At 40.1% G+C, this 16,802-nt stretch overlaps 1 protein-coding gene across 2 annotated transcripts in view; it reads left to right on the top strand.

The window, feature by feature from the left end:
- LOC104924595 (ryanodine receptor 1) overlaps window positions 1-16,802 on the top strand; it is a 46,208-nt gene that overhangs the window by 17,509 nt on the left and 11,897 nt on the right. The window contains exons 48-85 of one of the 2 annotated variants that reach the window (XM_019253217.2): window positions 7-127; window positions 219-388; window positions 477-697; window positions 780-870; window positions 957-1,097; window positions 1,186-1,349; window positions 1,430-1,508; window positions 1,706-1,795; window positions 1,881-2,021; window positions 2,125-2,202; window positions 2,282-2,357; window positions 2,452-2,575; window positions 3,008-3,123; window positions 3,242-3,309; window positions 3,397-3,518; window positions 3,610-3,659; window positions 3,801-3,861; window positions 3,969-4,095; window positions 4,211-4,322; window positions 4,414-4,495; window positions 4,588-4,718; window positions 4,804-5,124; window positions 5,210-5,450; window positions 5,529-5,616; window positions 5,715-5,807; window positions 6,232-6,246; window positions 8,913-9,083; window positions 9,228-9,287; window positions 10,727-10,861; window positions 10,971-11,083; window positions 11,177-11,273; window positions 11,348-11,457; window positions 11,787-11,838; window positions 11,944-12,036; window positions 15,533-15,632; window positions 15,716-15,795; window positions 15,899-15,975; window positions 16,080-16,153. In XM_019253217.2, the coding sequence (XP_019108762.2) occupies window positions 7-127; window positions 219-388; window positions 477-697; window positions 780-870; window positions 957-1,097; window positions 1,186-1,349; window positions 1,430-1,508; window positions 1,706-1,795; window positions 1,881-2,021; window positions 2,125-2,202; window positions 2,282-2,357; window positions 2,452-2,575; window positions 3,008-3,123; window positions 3,242-3,309; window positions 3,397-3,518; window positions 3,610-3,659; window positions 3,801-3,861; window positions 3,969-4,095; window positions 4,211-4,322; window positions 4,414-4,495; window positions 4,588-4,718; window positions 4,804-5,124; window positions 5,210-5,450; window positions 5,529-5,616; window positions 5,715-5,807; window positions 6,232-6,246; window positions 8,913-9,083; window positions 9,228-9,287; window positions 10,727-10,861; window positions 10,971-11,083; window positions 11,177-11,273; window positions 11,348-11,457; window positions 11,787-11,838; window positions 11,944-12,036; window positions 15,533-15,632; window positions 15,716-15,795; window positions 15,899-15,975; window positions 16,080-16,153 (4,285 nt within the window). The remainder of the gene's footprint in view (window positions 1-6; window positions 128-218; window positions 389-476; window positions 698-779; window positions 871-956; window positions 1,098-1,185; window positions 1,350-1,429; window positions 1,509-1,705; window positions 1,796-1,880; window positions 2,022-2,124; window positions 2,203-2,281; window positions 2,358-2,451; window positions 2,576-3,007; window positions 3,124-3,241; window positions 3,310-3,396; window positions 3,519-3,609; window positions 3,660-3,800; window positions 3,862-3,968; window positions 4,096-4,210; window positions 4,323-4,413; window positions 4,496-4,587; window positions 4,719-4,803; window positions 5,125-5,209; window positions 5,451-5,528; window positions 5,617-5,714; window positions 5,808-6,231; window positions 6,247-8,912; window positions 9,084-9,227; window positions 9,288-10,726; window positions 10,862-10,970; window positions 11,084-11,176; window positions 11,274-11,347; window positions 11,458-11,786; window positions 11,839-11,943; window positions 12,037-15,532; window positions 15,633-15,715; window positions 15,796-15,898; window positions 15,976-16,079; window positions 16,154-16,802) is intronic. The other variant, XM_019253218.2, reaches the window with a different exon arrangement.

Below are 16,802 nucleotides of genomic sequence, written 5' to 3' on the forward strand. Positions count from 1 at the left end.
CTACAGTTGATCCAGGCTGGTAAAGGTGAGGCTCTGAGGATTAGGGCCATCCTGAGGTCTCTGGTCCCCATTGAGGATCTGGTGGGCGTCATCAGCCTTCCTCTTCAGATTCCTTCTTTTGGAAAAGGTAAACACCTTAGGCTCATTCAAAGCTCAGCTACATTTCAGGTTATCATACATTGTACATTGTTAATGATTCTTCCAAAATGTTTTCTTAGACAACAGCATTATAGAACCAAAGATGTCAGCTAGTTTCGTACCGGATCACAAGGCTCCCATGGTTCTATTCCTGGACAGAGTGTATGGTATTGACAACCAAGATTTCCTGCTCCATGTGCTCGAGGTGGGCTTTCTACCTGACATGAGGGCTGCTGCCTCTCTGGACACGGTGAGCCTTAAACATGTTGTCCTGTATGGTCCTTGTTGAGTAGTGCAGCCCAGGATTATCACCATAGTGTTGAACTTCTGTCTAACAGGTTGCCTTCAGCACCACAGAGATGGCCCTCGCTTTGAACCGCTACCTGTGTTCTGCTGTGCTGCCACTCATCACCAAGTGCGCCCCACTCTTTGCTGGTAGTGACCACCGAGCCATAATGATCGACTCCATGTTGCACACAATCTACCGACTGTCTCGCGGACGAGCCTTCACAAAGGCCCAAAGAGACATCATTGAAGAGTGCCTCATGGCTTTGTGCAAGTCAGTTTAATCACTTGGCAAACTTTTATTGTTATTAGTAAGGCCGGGTTCATAGTTGAAGTTAACTTTGTCTTTCTTTCAGACATCTACGTCCATCAATGCTTCAGCACCTGCTGAGGCGGCTGGTGTTTGATGTGCCAATTCTCAACGAGTATGCCAAAATGCCGCTGAAGGTATGAGGAAATTTAAAAACAAAACTTCTTTTTGAGTTCACATGTTCGTCTTCTAGTTTTTTACTTTCACTTTTATTTTCCTGCAGCTTTTGACCAACCACTATGAACGCTGTTGGAAATATTATTGCCTCCCTAATGGTTGGGCTAACTTTGGAGTGGCATCAGAAGAGGAACTGCATCTGACCCGCAAACTGTTTTGGGGGATCTTTGAATCGCTTGCACATAAGGTGGAGCTCCTGCAATATGAGATATTTCTTTTCAAAGATATTTGATGGTATTTGGGCACATTGTAATATCTGAATACTGTGATTCCAGAAATTTGATGCTGAGATTTTCAAAATTTCAATGCCATGCATCTGCTCCATTGCTGGAGCCATTCCTCCCGACTACGTTGACGCCAGCTATTCCTCCAAAACCGAGAAAAAAGCATCGGTAGACGCAGAGGGAAACTTTGATCCAAAACCAGTAGAGACCACAAAGTGAGAGGATTTTTTGTCTTTTTTAAGACATACTCTGCAAAAAAAATTAAAGCTAAAAGAACTCTCTGATTCTTTTTCAGCACTATCATCCCTGAGAGACTGGATCCCTTTATCAACAGATATGCGGAATATACACATGACAAATGGGCCTTTGAAAAGGTAGAGCTTTCATTTTAACTCATTGTAATCATTCACGATTGTCTAATACTATTCTACAACTAATACAGGAATAGCATGCAGGGTTAGTTTGATCAGAACAGCAAAACATTATGTACTGGAAAGCATAGACATACTGCAGGTAAGAAGAAAGCCCATTATAAGCACGAACAACACTTGTATATCTGTGTATGTTTCAGATCCAGAATAACTGGTCATATGGCGAAGTGTTGGATGAAAATGCAAAAACTCATCCCATGCTCAGGCCATACAAAACCTTCTCGGAGAAGGTAAGCTCACCGTCACACTGTGCATTGAATCTTCCTGTGTCTCATCAGTCCCTGCTTCTAATCACTTTGATTTTCCTTCTGGCAGGACAAAGAGATCTATCGTTGGCCAATCAAAGAGTCAATCAAAGCCATGATTGCATGGGAGTGGAACATAGATAAAGCAAGAGAAGAAGACGAGCCAGATAAGAAGAAGGCGGCGTCACGGAAAATCTCACAGACTGCTCAGGTACGGAGAAGACGGATTCATGTACTTATACTTCATAATGTTATAACAGCATTGTTATTTATTTTGTAGTATATACTGATCTGATGAAGTCTTTCTGTTCTAGGCAACCTATGACCCAAGCCATGGCTACAGTCCTCAGCCCATTGACATCACACACATGGCTCTATCAAGAGACCTGCACGTATGGCAGTAAATACTTAAAACTTCTGTGCTATAATCTTAGCGTCTGCTCAGTATTCATAGCTTATATCTGTTCACAGTCCATGGCAGAGCAACTGGCAGAAAATTACCATAACACCTGGGGACGGAAGAAAAAGTTGGAGTTGCAGTCAAAGGGTAATATTTCATTTTTAGAGAAGGGAGCCTGGGCATATGGAGAACGAGTGATTTAGCTTTTTACCTTTTTTTAAGAGAACTTCTGTTTGCATAGGAGGTGGAACACATCCTCTGCTGGTGCCTTACGATACTCTGACAGCCAAAGAGAAGGCACGAGATAGAGAGAAGGCTCATGAGCTGCTCAAGTTCCTGCAGCTCAATGGATATGCTGTCACAAGGTATGGATTCTGAATTTTCAGGGAAGGTCTTGCTTATTTCAGAAGGACGATGTCAAACCACATACTGCAAGTATTCAAACAGCAAGGCTCTGTAGTCAAAGAGTCCGGGTGCTAAACTGACCTGCCAGCAGTTCTGACTACCTATTGTAATTGTTTGGTGCATTACATAAAGGAAACATTGAACTGTTGAGCAGCTGAAATCCTACCTCAAGTAAGAGTCAAATTTGTAAGTATAGACTCTATGATCATAAACAAAAACTGTTCCTTCAAACTAAAAGTACTTTGCTTGCTATGTTTCTGTTCTTCATTGTGAACAATTAATTCCACAGTGTGCCAACTTTTTAGGAAACAGGGTTGTATAAAAGAACCAATATTGAACATAATTGTTTGAAAGATGCCTCCTGAAGTTATGTTTTATGATATACTCTTTAGGGGCCTCAAAGATATGGAGTCTGACATCTCATCCATCGAGAAGAGATTTGCTTATGGTTTCCTGCAGAAGCTGTTGAAATGGATGGAAATCGCCCAAGAGTTCATCGCTCATCTTGGTATTATCGTGCGGCGATGAAGAACAGATTCTTTAACATCTAATATAATTGTGTAACATAAAGTAGCAGTACCTAAAGTAGATATTTGTTATTGTGACGATCATTGTGTGTTGTACAGAGGCTGTGGTAAGCAGTGGACGAGTGGAAAAGTCTCCTCATGAGCAGGAAATTAAATTCTTTGCCAAGGTGAAACTAAAGCTTAGAGAGGTCACAATTTTAAAAACCCAACTCATCATCACCGCTGTACTAAGTGTACTAAACTCTCCCTCATAGATCCTGATGCCTCTTATCAACCAGTATTTCAAAAACCACTGCCTATACTTCTTGTCGACACCTGCAAAAGTTCTGGGTAGTGGTGGGCATTCTTCCAATAAGGAGAAGGAGATGATTGCAAGGTGAACAGATCTAACACACAATGTTATGTATTCCTTTCATATCTCTCTTCCACTAGCATTTACCTTTTCCTCCCTTTCCTTCTCATCATAGTATCTTCTGTAAAATGTCCGCTCTTGTGAGACACAGAGTTTCCCTTTTTGGTAAGATGTCTATTTCTTTCTGAATCTCTTCACTCTTTTCTGTATTGTCCCTCTGTGGTTAAAGCAAAGTGCAGGTACTCTTGTTTTGTATGCATAAATAGTGTGTGGTGAGCGGAATTGTATTTGTATTTTTACGCGCAGGAACCGACGCTCCGGCAATCGTTAACTGTCTTCACATTCTGGCACGGTCTTTAGATGCAAGGTTTAGTCATTTTTCATATTCTCACATGACGCATAACACTATCAATATGAATATTCTTTGTTTTGTTTTCATTTTCCGATTACAACCTTTTATATTTCATTAATTAGGACAGTTATGAAATCTGGGCCTGAGATTGTGAAAGCAGGGCTGCGCTCGTTCTTTGAGAGCGCTGCTGATGACATAGAGAAGATGGTAGAGAACCTCAAACTTGGCAAAGTATCCAAAGGCAATCAGGTAACAGAAGGATATTCATCATCATATCTGAAATATTCATTTAAATATATAGCCATATATATCCTTAAATATATATCCTGAGTCCATAATCCTGTGCTGCGTGTCTCTTTTATAGCAAGTAAAAGGCGTGTCCCAGAACATCAACTACACGACCATTGTCCTGCTCCCGGTGCTCACCTCGCTGTTTGATCACATTGCTCAGCACCAGTTTGGAGACGATGTCATTTGTGAGTGCTTTCACGTCATTTTTTGATTTGACATGATGTTTCTGTATTCATTTATCCTGACACTTTCCCTGTCACTGCTGCTTGTGTACAGTGGATGATCTACAGATGTCGTGCTATCGCATCATGTGTAGCATCTACTCCCTGGGGACTGTCAAAAATCCACATGTTGAGAGGTAACCTCACAGCTGCATACATTACAGTGTGTAAGATGATTTCAAAGCAGACACCTGGTAGCATTTTTTGCACTTGCCCTTTATATTTACAGGCAGAGGCCAGCTCTTGGAGAGTGTTTGGCTCACCTTGCAGCAGCTATGCCAGTGGCTTACATAGAGCCCCATCTAAATGAATTCAATGCTTTCTCTGTCTACACCACAAAGACACCCAGGGAGAGAGCCAGTGAGTGCATTACTATTGATTTGTTTTCTGTCTCACAAAATCTTGTTTCTGACTTTTCTAACTACTTCTCTTCTCCATGCCAAAGTTTTGGGCCTTCCCAACGAGGTCCAGGAATTATGTCCAGACATTCCAGAGCTGGATGTTCTGTTGAAGGACATTGGGGACTTGGCTGAGTCAGGTGCTCGCTATACTGAGATGCCTCATGTGATTGAAATCACTTTGCCCATGCTGTGTAACTACCTGCCACGCTGGTGGGAGAGAGGGCTTGAAAACTTCCCTGAGCTGGAGAACCGGGTCTGCACTGATGTCACATCAGAGCACCTCAATCAGCTGCTGGGCAGCATCATGAAAATTGTAGTTAACAACCTGGGTATTGATGAGGCTTCTTGGATGAAGAGGTTGGCCGGTGAGCATCGTTTCAAACTCTATTAATGTGTCACCTGAGTGAGTTTTTGTACAGGTGAGATGACGCCGTTTGTTTTCTCTCCTAGTGTTCGCACAGCCCATTGTCAGCAGGGCAAAGCCAGAAATGCTCAAATCCCACTTCATCCCGACAATGGAGAAGTTGAAGAAACGCACCTCGAAGGTGGTGGCTGAAGAGGACCATTTGCGAATGGAGGGGAAGTCAGAGGGGGATGAGGAAGACGGCACTATACGAGATGAGTTTGCTGTCCTCTGCAGAGACTTATATGCCCTCTACCCTCTACTTATCCGCTATGTAGACAACAACAGGTACAATGGAATTACAAATAGATTTTGAAGCATGAATCATACCTGGTACTGACAGGAGGTAATTTATTCTGCTTACAGGGCAAGATGGCTGACATGCCCAGACCCTGATGCAGAGGAGCTCTTCCGAATGGTTGGAGAGGTGTTTATTTTCTGGTCCAAATCTCATGTGAGTACATTAATTTGGCCTTCGAATGCTGCTATTTGTAGCAGCTTACATCCTTTACTGTATGTATCCCCCATTTCACTCTCTATTCCGTCCCGTAGAACTTCAAGCGAGAGGAGCAAAACTTTGTGGTGATGAATGAGATCAATAACATGTCGTTCCTCACCGCTGACAGCAAGAGCAAAATGACCAAGGTGAGTTCATCAAAGGCAGAGCCGATGCTGCGGCGAAGCTGCCAGATCTCAAATATTGTGTAACAGCAGTTGGTGTTCCTTTCTTTGTGCCCTTGTTTCTGAACCAATTTTAAATGGTCATTTATGAAACTCGCCTTAGTTTTGCAAAATGTTTTATAGCTGGTTATAATCCATAACAACAGTCTAAAACGGAAAGGCACTTATACACCACATGCAGGATTTGATGGTAGTTTCTGCTTTTGTATATGTTCTGTTTGTTTAATATTCTTGTTTATTGATCTTGGTTAAATATAGTGAAGCCTGAAATACCTGTTGGAGGTTTCATTTTAATTCACAAATTTGAGAACAATAGCAGCTGTGTTAACAATATTCTCTCTTTGGCTGTCCCTTGTCCTCTTCTTTTGGGTTGCGGCTGGGTTTCCAGGGCGGGGACTCAGAGGTTAGACTTTGTTTCTGCACGACCGCTGTGCTGACCGCATGGCACCTCACTTTTGAGGGAGCTTTTCATCAACCTCTCCAGCACACTGGCACATCTGATCCATTCACATACACACACACAGTGTACTTACTCACTTGTGTGCGCAGCAACACACACACACAGACGTGCACATTCCATTCAGAGAGACATGACAACTGGACAACTTATTTAGTGCCAGTGACAAATGCTTTTTCTGTACACGCAGCTGTATCTGCTTAGTCATGAATAATTTCCAGCTTATCAGGAGTGGAACAAAACTCATTTGAGAATTTGTCATTGCTATAAATATAAAGTTATTTGTATTAATAGCACATGAAAATCCTGGCCAGAAGTTACATCAAAGGAGCAACAGATGGAATTTGGATCCACTTACACTGCTATTAGAATTGGCTGTACCACAGTGTACAAGTCTGTGCACTGACACACAGTCTTAGATTAGATCACCCTATGTCTAACACAATGTTTACATACTGTAAACTAATTTAACGGCTTTATACATATGGAAAAACTTGAATGAATATGCACTAGTGAGAGACACATTATTCTAATAAAGGATCATTGGATAAAAGGGCAGGCCCCATCTACGGGCCATCCCAAGTCCTGCCAGTGTGTGAGGGGGGAGTCTGGAGGCGCTTGATGAAAGTACTCAGCTGTAGAGTTGGGCTCATGGCACTGGGCTTTACACCAAGCCCAAGGTGGCAGTGCGAGAACAGTGCCATCATCCTGTCACTGAGTTTGCTCTTTTTTTTTCTTTTCTTTTTTTTTTATCATAGTTGAGTTGGAGTCTTCTAGAATGTTTTTTTTTGTTTCTGTTCGTTGAAGGATGGTTGACCTGTAGCTTTTGTAATGCAGCTTTTTGCCAGTAGGGGATGATGTTAGTCTTCTCTGTGCTCTTTCTTCTCTCCTCTCTGAACATGCAATTTCACATCATGGTTTAGTTTCCTTTACACTTCCGTAGTAAAGCCTAGTCTGCACTAACACAAGACTTGATGCTTAACATCACTGCAGCAAATATCTGGAAAACTTTTGTCCCCTCTTTAGAATGTGCTCAAAGTGACCATGAACCTAACCAATTCATTGATTCACTCTTATTATCTAAATTATTCCCCGAAATGCTTTGCACCCTGTTTCCTCTAAACTAGTCTTCTATAACACACTTGCATCTGTAGTAATCGAAGGCTTATTATGCACATCTCCCACTTATATTGTTTGTTATTTAACGTGAATAGGGGTGTTTAGAGCCTCTGGGATTGACTTTATTGTTCATCTCAATGACATCCCAACACCAATCATGAAAACATTGCCATAAGAAAGTGTAAGAAGGCGTAACTTGCCTCTTCTGTTTGTCTTTCCATTTCAACCATATGTGCGTGAAAATTAGCAATTAATTAACAGGCCTACCTGTATATTTATCTATTATTTCACAAGGCAGGTTAAAGGTTTATGCACTTGAGCTACTTTAAACGACATCATAATAACCAACTTAAGATTTTGTGGACCATATTAGATGCATAGTATCAATATGACTCATGAATGCAGTCACCTAGTTAGACTGACTTATTTCTCAATTTGTCCAGTAACTTTGCATCCTACGCTTCATGTGTAATGCCGGTATCTATACTTCCGTGGCTCGAATAGAATTACCATGCGACCTATTCATTGAGCATGCATATAATAGACTAAACATTCATATCGCAAAATGCATTCATATTATTGTAAGTTCTCACATACATTTTGGAGGACTCTAGAAAGAGCAGTTAACAGAAGGACTGAACAGAAGTTCAGGAGGCGGGCACAGGGACGTATCCCACAGACAGTTTGTAGTAGTAGTAGTTGTGTGATTTTAACAGCCTGCTAATTATCAGTCTAACACGAGTTTTGTTCTGTAACTTCATCTAACATTGAAATTTTTCACCAAAGGCTGCAGTTGTTACAAAACTGAGTTCAAAATTAGAGAAAAACATGAGTTTGTTTTCGCTATGTATCCTGTTCAAAGAATGCTGAACGGGTTGTCACTTGAATGAAATCTGTTTTCCTTTTGCATGTTATGTAAATGCAATTTCAATGATTTACTTTCTTACACGACCCATTCCTTTCAGCTTCCCTTCCCCAAAGCCAGCCATATCCTGACTTTGCCCTCACATCTTCACTGTACCCTCTACTTACCAGTCTAAACTCAGAGAAACAATGACCTTCATACTTGGGGAATAACAGGAAATAGACATTCTCTCACACACACTCACACACTCACGTACTCTCATGTTTTATTTACACATTGTTGACAATAACATGTTCCCCGGTGCCTGTTGCTGGGTATTTCTACGTGGAGAGATCTACTGTTATTGCACAATACACAGCTTGCAGTCAGACATTACTAAAAGGTAGGACAATGGTTGCATACTGGACAGAATCAGTTGCATTTTTTCTCTTGCGGTTTGGAGTAATTCCTAGCATTTTAGGAAAAATAGGTCATTGCTAGTGAGGGCGTATATCCATTTAACGGACTGCCTGGTGTCGAATCGAGGCCGTAAAGTATTTGATATAAAGCCCTGTTGACTGTGGTGTCATTATGTCAGCATTTTTTGAGATACTGTGAATGCTTTCTGGTTTGTTGTCCTTTTTCTCAGGCCGGAGGCTCTGATACTGAACGTACCAAGAAGAAGAGACGGGGAGATCGTTACTCTGTGCAGACTTCACTTATTGTGGCTGCCTTGAAAAAGATGCTCCCCATAGGTCTCAACATGTGCTCTCCCGCTGATCAGGAGCTTATCAACCTGGCCAAGATCAGATACTCTTTGGTAGTTTTTTGTTTTGTTTTTGACTTTGAATGATTCAGATAAACATCTGTTGTCTGATTTGTAACATGTTAAATACTGTAGTATAGTCATGATTCCATATCACCTTTAGGAGGTCAATGGTTGATAAAATGTTTCACTTTACAGAGAGATACTGATGAGGAAGTAAGAGAGTTCTTGCAGAACAACCTTCATCTTCAAGGCAAGGTATAATTCCTGTAACTCCTGGACCTGTTAATCTAATAGTAGTCAAATAGTCAAAAATGTGGACACACCTTTCACCATTTGTTACTTGCTACATTGTAGATTAACACTGAAGACATCAAAACTATGAAATAACATATGTAATTTGGTCGTAAACTGTTCAAGACCATCAGTTATGTTGCTCAGAGTAGGTAGTGTTGGCATACAGTAAATAGCCCTGTCAACTATTGTAGCAATGCATATTATGGCAAGAAATGGCAGTCCATCATCACTTTAAGACATGAAGGTCAGTCCAACATTTCAACAACTTTGATTGTGTCACACATTGTGTCTCAAGTGCAGTCACAAAAACCATCAAACACTCTGATGAAACAGGCTGTCATGAGGACCGCCTAATGAAAGGAAAACCAAGAGTTAATTCTGCTGCAGAGGAGAAGTTCATTACAGTTACCAGCCTCAGAAATCAACAATTAACAGGACCTCAGATTAGAGCCCACATAAATGCTTCGCAGAGCTCAAGTAGCAGACACATCTCAACATCAACTATTCAGAGGAGACTGTGTGAATCAGAAATAAATTATTGCAAAGAAACCACGTATAAGGCAGGCCAACAAGAAGAAGATAACTTCTTGGATCAAAAAACACAAAGAGTACATATTAGACCAGTGGAAAAGTGGACTTCTCTGAAGAGTACAATTTTGAGGTTTTGGTGTCTCCATGTGTGGTTCCCACTGTAAAGCATGGAGGAGGAGGTGAGATGGTATGGGGGTGCTTTGCTGGTGACACTGTTGGCAATTAGTTCAAAATTTAAGGAAAACTTAACCAACAGAATTAGCGACCTGTTTAGGGTATAGCCCACCTCTTGCCCAATGCCAGCTGTGACCCTGATAAGAATAAGCCATTACAGGAAATGGATGTAAGGATGGACATCTCACCTGGTTTGAGCTTAGTGGGACCATCATTTCTTTTCAACAAGACAAAAACCTAGAACACACTTCTAGGCTCTGTAAGGCCAAGAAGGAGAGTGATGGAGTGCTGCATCAGATGTCATGGCCTCCACAATCACCCAACCTAAACCCAACTGAGATGGTTTGGAATGAGTTGGACTGCAGAGTGAAGGAAAAGCATCCAACAAGTGCTCAGCATATAAGAGAACTCCTTCAAGTCTGTTGGAAAACCATTCCAGGTGACAACCTCATGAAACTGATTGAGAGAAGAGTGTGCAAAGCTGTCACCAAAGCAAAAGAATCTAAAATATAAAACACATTTGGATGTCTTCAGTGTTCGTCTACAATGCAGAAAATAACATAATAAAGAAAGATTAAATGAGAAGGTATCCAAACTTTTAACTGGTACTGTACTTCCAAGGAATCTGATTTCTAATAATAGATCATCAGTCAAAATACATTTCAGAAAGCTTTGTATAACTGTGTTGTGGAAAGGTGGACAATCCATCCATGCGCTGGCAGATGGCCCTGTACAAGGAGATGGCAGGGAAGGCCGAAGATGCTGATGCACCAGTGAAAGTTGTCAAGAGAGTGCAGGAGGTTTCTGCTGTCCTTTACCACCTTGAAGTGGTGAGTGGTGATTCTCAAGTGGAAGAATGAACAGCTACTCCAACTTTTAGGCTTTTACTGCTGTAAATAAAAAGTTATCATAGGAACTCTTTTGGTTTCTTTGGTATAGACAGAGCATCCATTCAAATCCAAGAAGATGGTGTGGCACAAACTGTTATCCAAGCAGAGACGCAGGGCTGTGGTCGCTTGCTTCAGGATGACACCATTATACAACATTCCAAGGTGGGAAAACTGCCAGAACTGACATGTACAAAATGAATCACGGAAGATGTTTGAAAATGCATTTTTTATTCTGTTTTGTTTCTTGGATTACAGACACAGAGCTTCCAACATGTTTCTTGAGGGATACAAACGCAACTGGCTTCACTCTGAGGGTTACTCTTTTGAAGACAGGATGATAGATGACTTATCTGTGAGTGTCATGTCACATCTGTTTCATGTTTTGTCTGTGACATGTCTCACCCTTCGTCTCCCTGTGCATCCTAGAAAGCAATGGAGCAAGAGGAAGGAGACGAGGAGGAGGAGAAGGAAACAAAGCCAGATCCCCTCCACCAGCTTATTCTGCATTTCAGTCGTACAGCTCTGACAGAAAAGAGGTTAGATACGCACTCACTGATACGACTTATGGCAAATAGTACCATAGCAAATAGTAGTAGTAAGAATACTTATAACTGCCCCAAAAGGCCACTTTTATTGTTGTTGTCCTTGTTTACTAAGCCAACTTTGAGAAGTTCAGGAAGAGCTCCTACCCTCAGGCCACTAGGATTCGTAATGAGGACACTGCCTAAGACTGCAGTTAACCATTGTTATGTATAAAAATTGTAGGAGCTTAAGGAAAGACATTTCACTATGATTGAACCTGTATGATTATATGTGACCATTAAACGGAATTACACTGAACTGTCTTCTCTTGTCCCCATCTCAGTAAACTTGATACAGATCATCTTTATATGGCATATGCCGACATTATGGCAAAGGTGAGTTACTGCAGATTGTTTTGGCTTTGAGTTGAGGTTTGATATGTACATAATGTGCTTTGAAACGCTCATATTTTTCTCTTTTCCTTCCTTCCATTTATGTAGAGTTGCCATATTGGTGAGGAAGAAGAAGGAGGAGAGGAAATAGTGGAAAAACCTGAGGATGAGATGTCCTTTGAGGTGCGACAGTCAGAACTGGTAATGGGCGACCAGGGGCTAGGGACCAGGAACACAGTGGAGCGGTAGCTCTCAACGCATTGAGTGACCTCATCATCGGCACATTACTTCACAACCACATCCATCTCTCTCTCTCTCTCTCTCTTCTGTCTTTCTTTGTTTGGTTTCATTTCCTTTGTCTGTTTGGTGTATGATCTGTCTCTGCTGTGTGCATGTTGTGCTCGCTTCGTTGTGAGTTGCTTGATTTAGAAACTGAAGCTCCAATCCAGAGTCAATTACCAAGTACCCTAATCTTTTGACAACCCTTGAGAAAACCTGAAACAAAAAGTGATACTGTACTATTTTACCAAGCACTTCAATTATTTAAATTCTTATTTAAAAATACTGTTTATTATTAGTCCTTGAATCTGGATTGGGTCTGATTAGATTTAATTATTCTAATGTTATTAAACTCCAACAACAACAATATTAATAATGATAATGGTCAAAATAATAATCATCACACTTATAATAAATAACTTTTTAAAATCAGTTATCACTTCTGAATGAATGAGGATAAAGTTATGAAAATCACATAGCCTACTACACTCTATAATCCATCAGTTTAATGTGAGTGGGCTGACAGGGATTTGTATACTTGCTATTCTTTGAAATGCAACACCAGCTGCCACCATGCAGGCCTCAGGTTTATGTGTCTCACACACTGTAATAATTGATCGTCAGCCAGTGCTGACTTCACTGTTAGAAGCAACTGGAGCTGGAAAATTATTACATTCCAGTGACCCAGTTAGATTTATGGTTTGTTTGACCATAACCAATTTATGTGCTTTGTCAACATGTATTGTTGCTCTAAACTACTAAAAAAATATTCATGAAGTCAAAAACTTGTAAGGGCGTATATCAAACTGGGGGGTTAGACATGCTAAAAGGACATTCAAATCCAAATTCAAATTCAAACTTATTGACAAGTGATGTCTTTCCTCCAAGATTATATAGCTGCCCCATTCTTCTGTTGTTCTCTCTGTCTCTTTCCCATCATTCCATGTAATCCCTCTCACCCTCATAACACCAGTCTTTATTAACTGAATGCTGCTGATCATTGTTTCCTTCCCTCACTCACATAGAATACTGACAGACTACAGTGAAAGCCAGTATAGAGCATACAAAACTAAAAGCTATGTATTCATACACATAGTCATAAGTAAATTCAACCATATCAAATAGTGCATAATTCATAGTCCGGTTTCAGTAGACAGTCAGGGACTACAGTGTAAGTCTGAGGTCCAACTGCAGGACACATAGTGGGTAGAGCATGGCCAGGCATACGTGGGTGGGTGGGTGGGGGGTTGGGTGTGGGAAGGGTGGGAGGGAGTCAAGTGGCAAGTGGGTGTTGCTTTAGGATTAGGATGTGGGCTGCTACAAGTTGATTTGTGATGTGGCTCAACAGAGGAATGCCAGTTTGTCTTTGTCTTTCCATAAACAGCATTTTGTTCCCAGTCGGCTCAATATTATAAATAAAGAATTGGGTATTAGCACAATTAAAATATATTACATATTAATATTTGAGAATAATCTCAGATACAAAGGGTTTACAGCTCTTATCCAAAGTGTCTTATTTGCAGGGCTGCTGCAATAAAAACACTATGGTAAGCTGTATGGCTAAAATGCAAAGCCAATGGGGCCGTTTCCTGTAGTCTAACGCTTGCTCCACCCAGCAAACGTGAAGAAGTAGTGTAACAACTCCATGACTAATAAAATGTGTGCAAGAACAGGTCTACTAAATAGATAGTAGCAATCCATAATACAAGTGCTTGTAAACAGACAGACAAAATTAATGTACAGAGACAACCAAGGAAGAAGAGTATTTTGATATAAAACAAAGAGAAAAAACATGAGGGAATATGTTGATGTTAATAAGTTCACTTCATACATACATGTGTAATGCTGGGGACATTTGAGAAAAGAAATGGTAAGTAGATGAGACAGTAATAAGGTGAAAAGTTAGGGACTTGAGTGAAAGCAGAGTGAATGGAAATTTAAATTGAGAATATGAATGGACAGAATGGACTCTTTAATGATCATTAATTATATTTACACTAGAGCCAGTTGCACAAGCTGTTCAGGAGTTCAAAGTTATCTTAGTTCCAGCGTTGTGTTTACTGAGTGGAGTTACACCTCAAAAACTAGTTTTGAAGATTAACAACAGGAAGAGAAACAGTAACTGTTGTGTAGCTAACTAAACCAAGTGACACAGACAATAGATATATTGGAATATGATCGTCAAATGCTGGCGATTTAATTTAATTGTAGAACACAGCATACAGCATATATAATAACTTCATGAATGTAGGAAAAGCATTCCAGGTGGCTAAGCTGATTGAGAGAATAGTGTGCAAAGCAATCATCAAAGCAAAACATCTTTCCCATATCCATAAATACAACACAGTTCCATTTACAAAAGATACATGTTTGTGCATGTAGTTATGTCTGGTTAGGATGCCACTGACTTCCTGTTTACAGTTATCATTACTCTTGGATTGGATATACACCAATATACACGTTCCTAAAATCTTTACTAGCTATGGCATTGTCATATATTCAGTGGTGATGCAATTGAAGATGTTTGAAGAGAAACTCCTCCTACACTGTCTTAGTTGTATAACAAATTTATTACAATAAGTTCAGTATTGTAACAAGTAAGACGTTACTTGGAGAGCCCCTGGCCGAATGATGAGACTCTCCTGATCTATGCGCCCTTATATACGGTAGGTTATGCCCCCAAAACATACAATCAAAATAACTCGCCCCAAAACATACAATCAAAATAACTCGCCCCAAGACATGCAATAAAATAACTTCAGCCAGAGGGACAGATAGACAAGAGAAATTAGCTTTAGTATATGACTATGCATCTATGTGCAGACACCTCAGCATTTTAATGGTGCAACAGTAATAGACGTACAGGTATACTCTTAGTGTAAAAGACAGATTTGTACTGACACACACAAGAACATTTTGTCTTTTCTGCTCATGTGTGAAAAGGTCGATGGCTGGTTTAATGACACTTGTTCAAAAGCTGTATGAGACTCGGCCTTCAACTTTTATTATCAGCAGACAGCGGCAGAAATATAGTTATGGATGAACAACTGTGCAACTGAGCTCCTGTGTAACAAATACGGCTCAAGTGTAGGTCTCTGAAGATGACGTTTAAGACTTTGTGGAGAAATATAGCGTAATATACTGTATTTCTTCATAAGATTAAAAAAAGTGCAGTTTTTGTTGAATTCACTTTTATTACAGGAGTTTCCACATCAATAACCTATTTTTAATAAATAAGTTTAAAGGTAATTATTATAAACTTAGAAGAACTTTACATTCTGCAACCATTCCTGCTGTAATAAAGACTACCACTGAATATTTAATCAAATATCTGATCTGAAAGAGTCCACTCTATCCATTTGTTTTTCTAAATTGAATATCAGCAAATGCTCATAATGTTGGTGTCCACCGTCCACAGGAGAAAGAAATGGAGAAACAAAGGCTCCTGTATCAGCAGTCCAGACTTCATAATCGTGGCGCTGCAGAGATGGTCCTGCAAATGATCAGTGCCTGTAAAGGTAGCTTTGCTCCCCATCACTTTTTGCCTGCAAACCTGCCTGAACTGTGATTCACTTCACACATGACTGTATTTTTCCTGCAGGTGAGACGGGCCCAATGGTGACCACAACCCTGAAGCTGGGTATCTCTATCCTTAATGGTGGTAACAGCGAGGTTCAACGGGTATGTGTTCTGAAAACAAACCTTTTAGCCCTTTACATGCCATTTTGACTTTGAAGTCACCTTTTAAATGAATTTTTTGGATTACCCCCTCTGTTTTTGTCAGAAAATGCTGGAGTACTTAAAGGATAAGAAGGATGTAGGCTTCTTTTTGAGTGTCCAAGCATTGATGCAGACATGCTGGTCAGTTTTTTAAATGACAATTTCCAACCATTAAATGGTAAAACATCTTAAGTGTGTTAATTTGAAGAGTGGTGGATGCATATCTAAAATTGTTTTCTCTGCAGTGTCCTGGATCTAAATGCCTTTGAGAGGCAGAACAAGGCCGAGGGACTGGGCATGGTTTCAGAAGAGGGCACTAGTAAGTCTCTGTACTCTCACAGCAGGCAAACATCACACTGCAGCCATTGTTCAATATGATCATGTAAAATATTATCTGCATCATTAAAGGTGCAGATTACATTGTTAAAAAGCACTTACCTCACCAATCTCATTACAGAATAGTTACACAATCGCCTGCACGATAGCACACATTTCAATCTGAATGAAAAAAGAAATGCATATTCTGTAGATATGTGTTTTACTTTGCTGTTACTTTTATGCCACAACAACAAGTTTATAATAATATAATTGTAATTTCTTACTACTGCAACATTGGTGATGTAGGATTGGCAACTGTGTGCCAAAAGAACCGAATGGAATCTTGTTGACTGAAAAAAGATGTTCTATGTGTGCAAGAGATCTGGCTGTCTTCACTAGACTTGAATGTTGTGAATGTTTAGAAATCTCAAAAAGGTTCTCTCTGAAAATTAATGTTTTGTTTTTTTATTATTAATGACTGTAAATCAGGTATTTCAACACTATTAACATAAAAAAAATAAATGATTCAATCAAAATAAGTCATGAATTAATGGATAGATTCAAGACAGTCTGAACATTACTATTAATTCATGTTCCATCTGCAACATTTACCATACACATTTGAATTGAATGATTAGTTTGCTAACAAT

The sequence above is a fragment of the Larimichthys crocea genome, chromosome XXII (assembly GCF_000972845.2).
Source record: "Larimichthys crocea isolate SSNF chromosome XXII, L_crocea_2.0, whole genome shotgun sequence".
Classification (NCBI taxonomy): Eukaryota; Metazoa; Chordata; class Actinopteri; family Sciaenidae; genus Larimichthys; species Larimichthys crocea.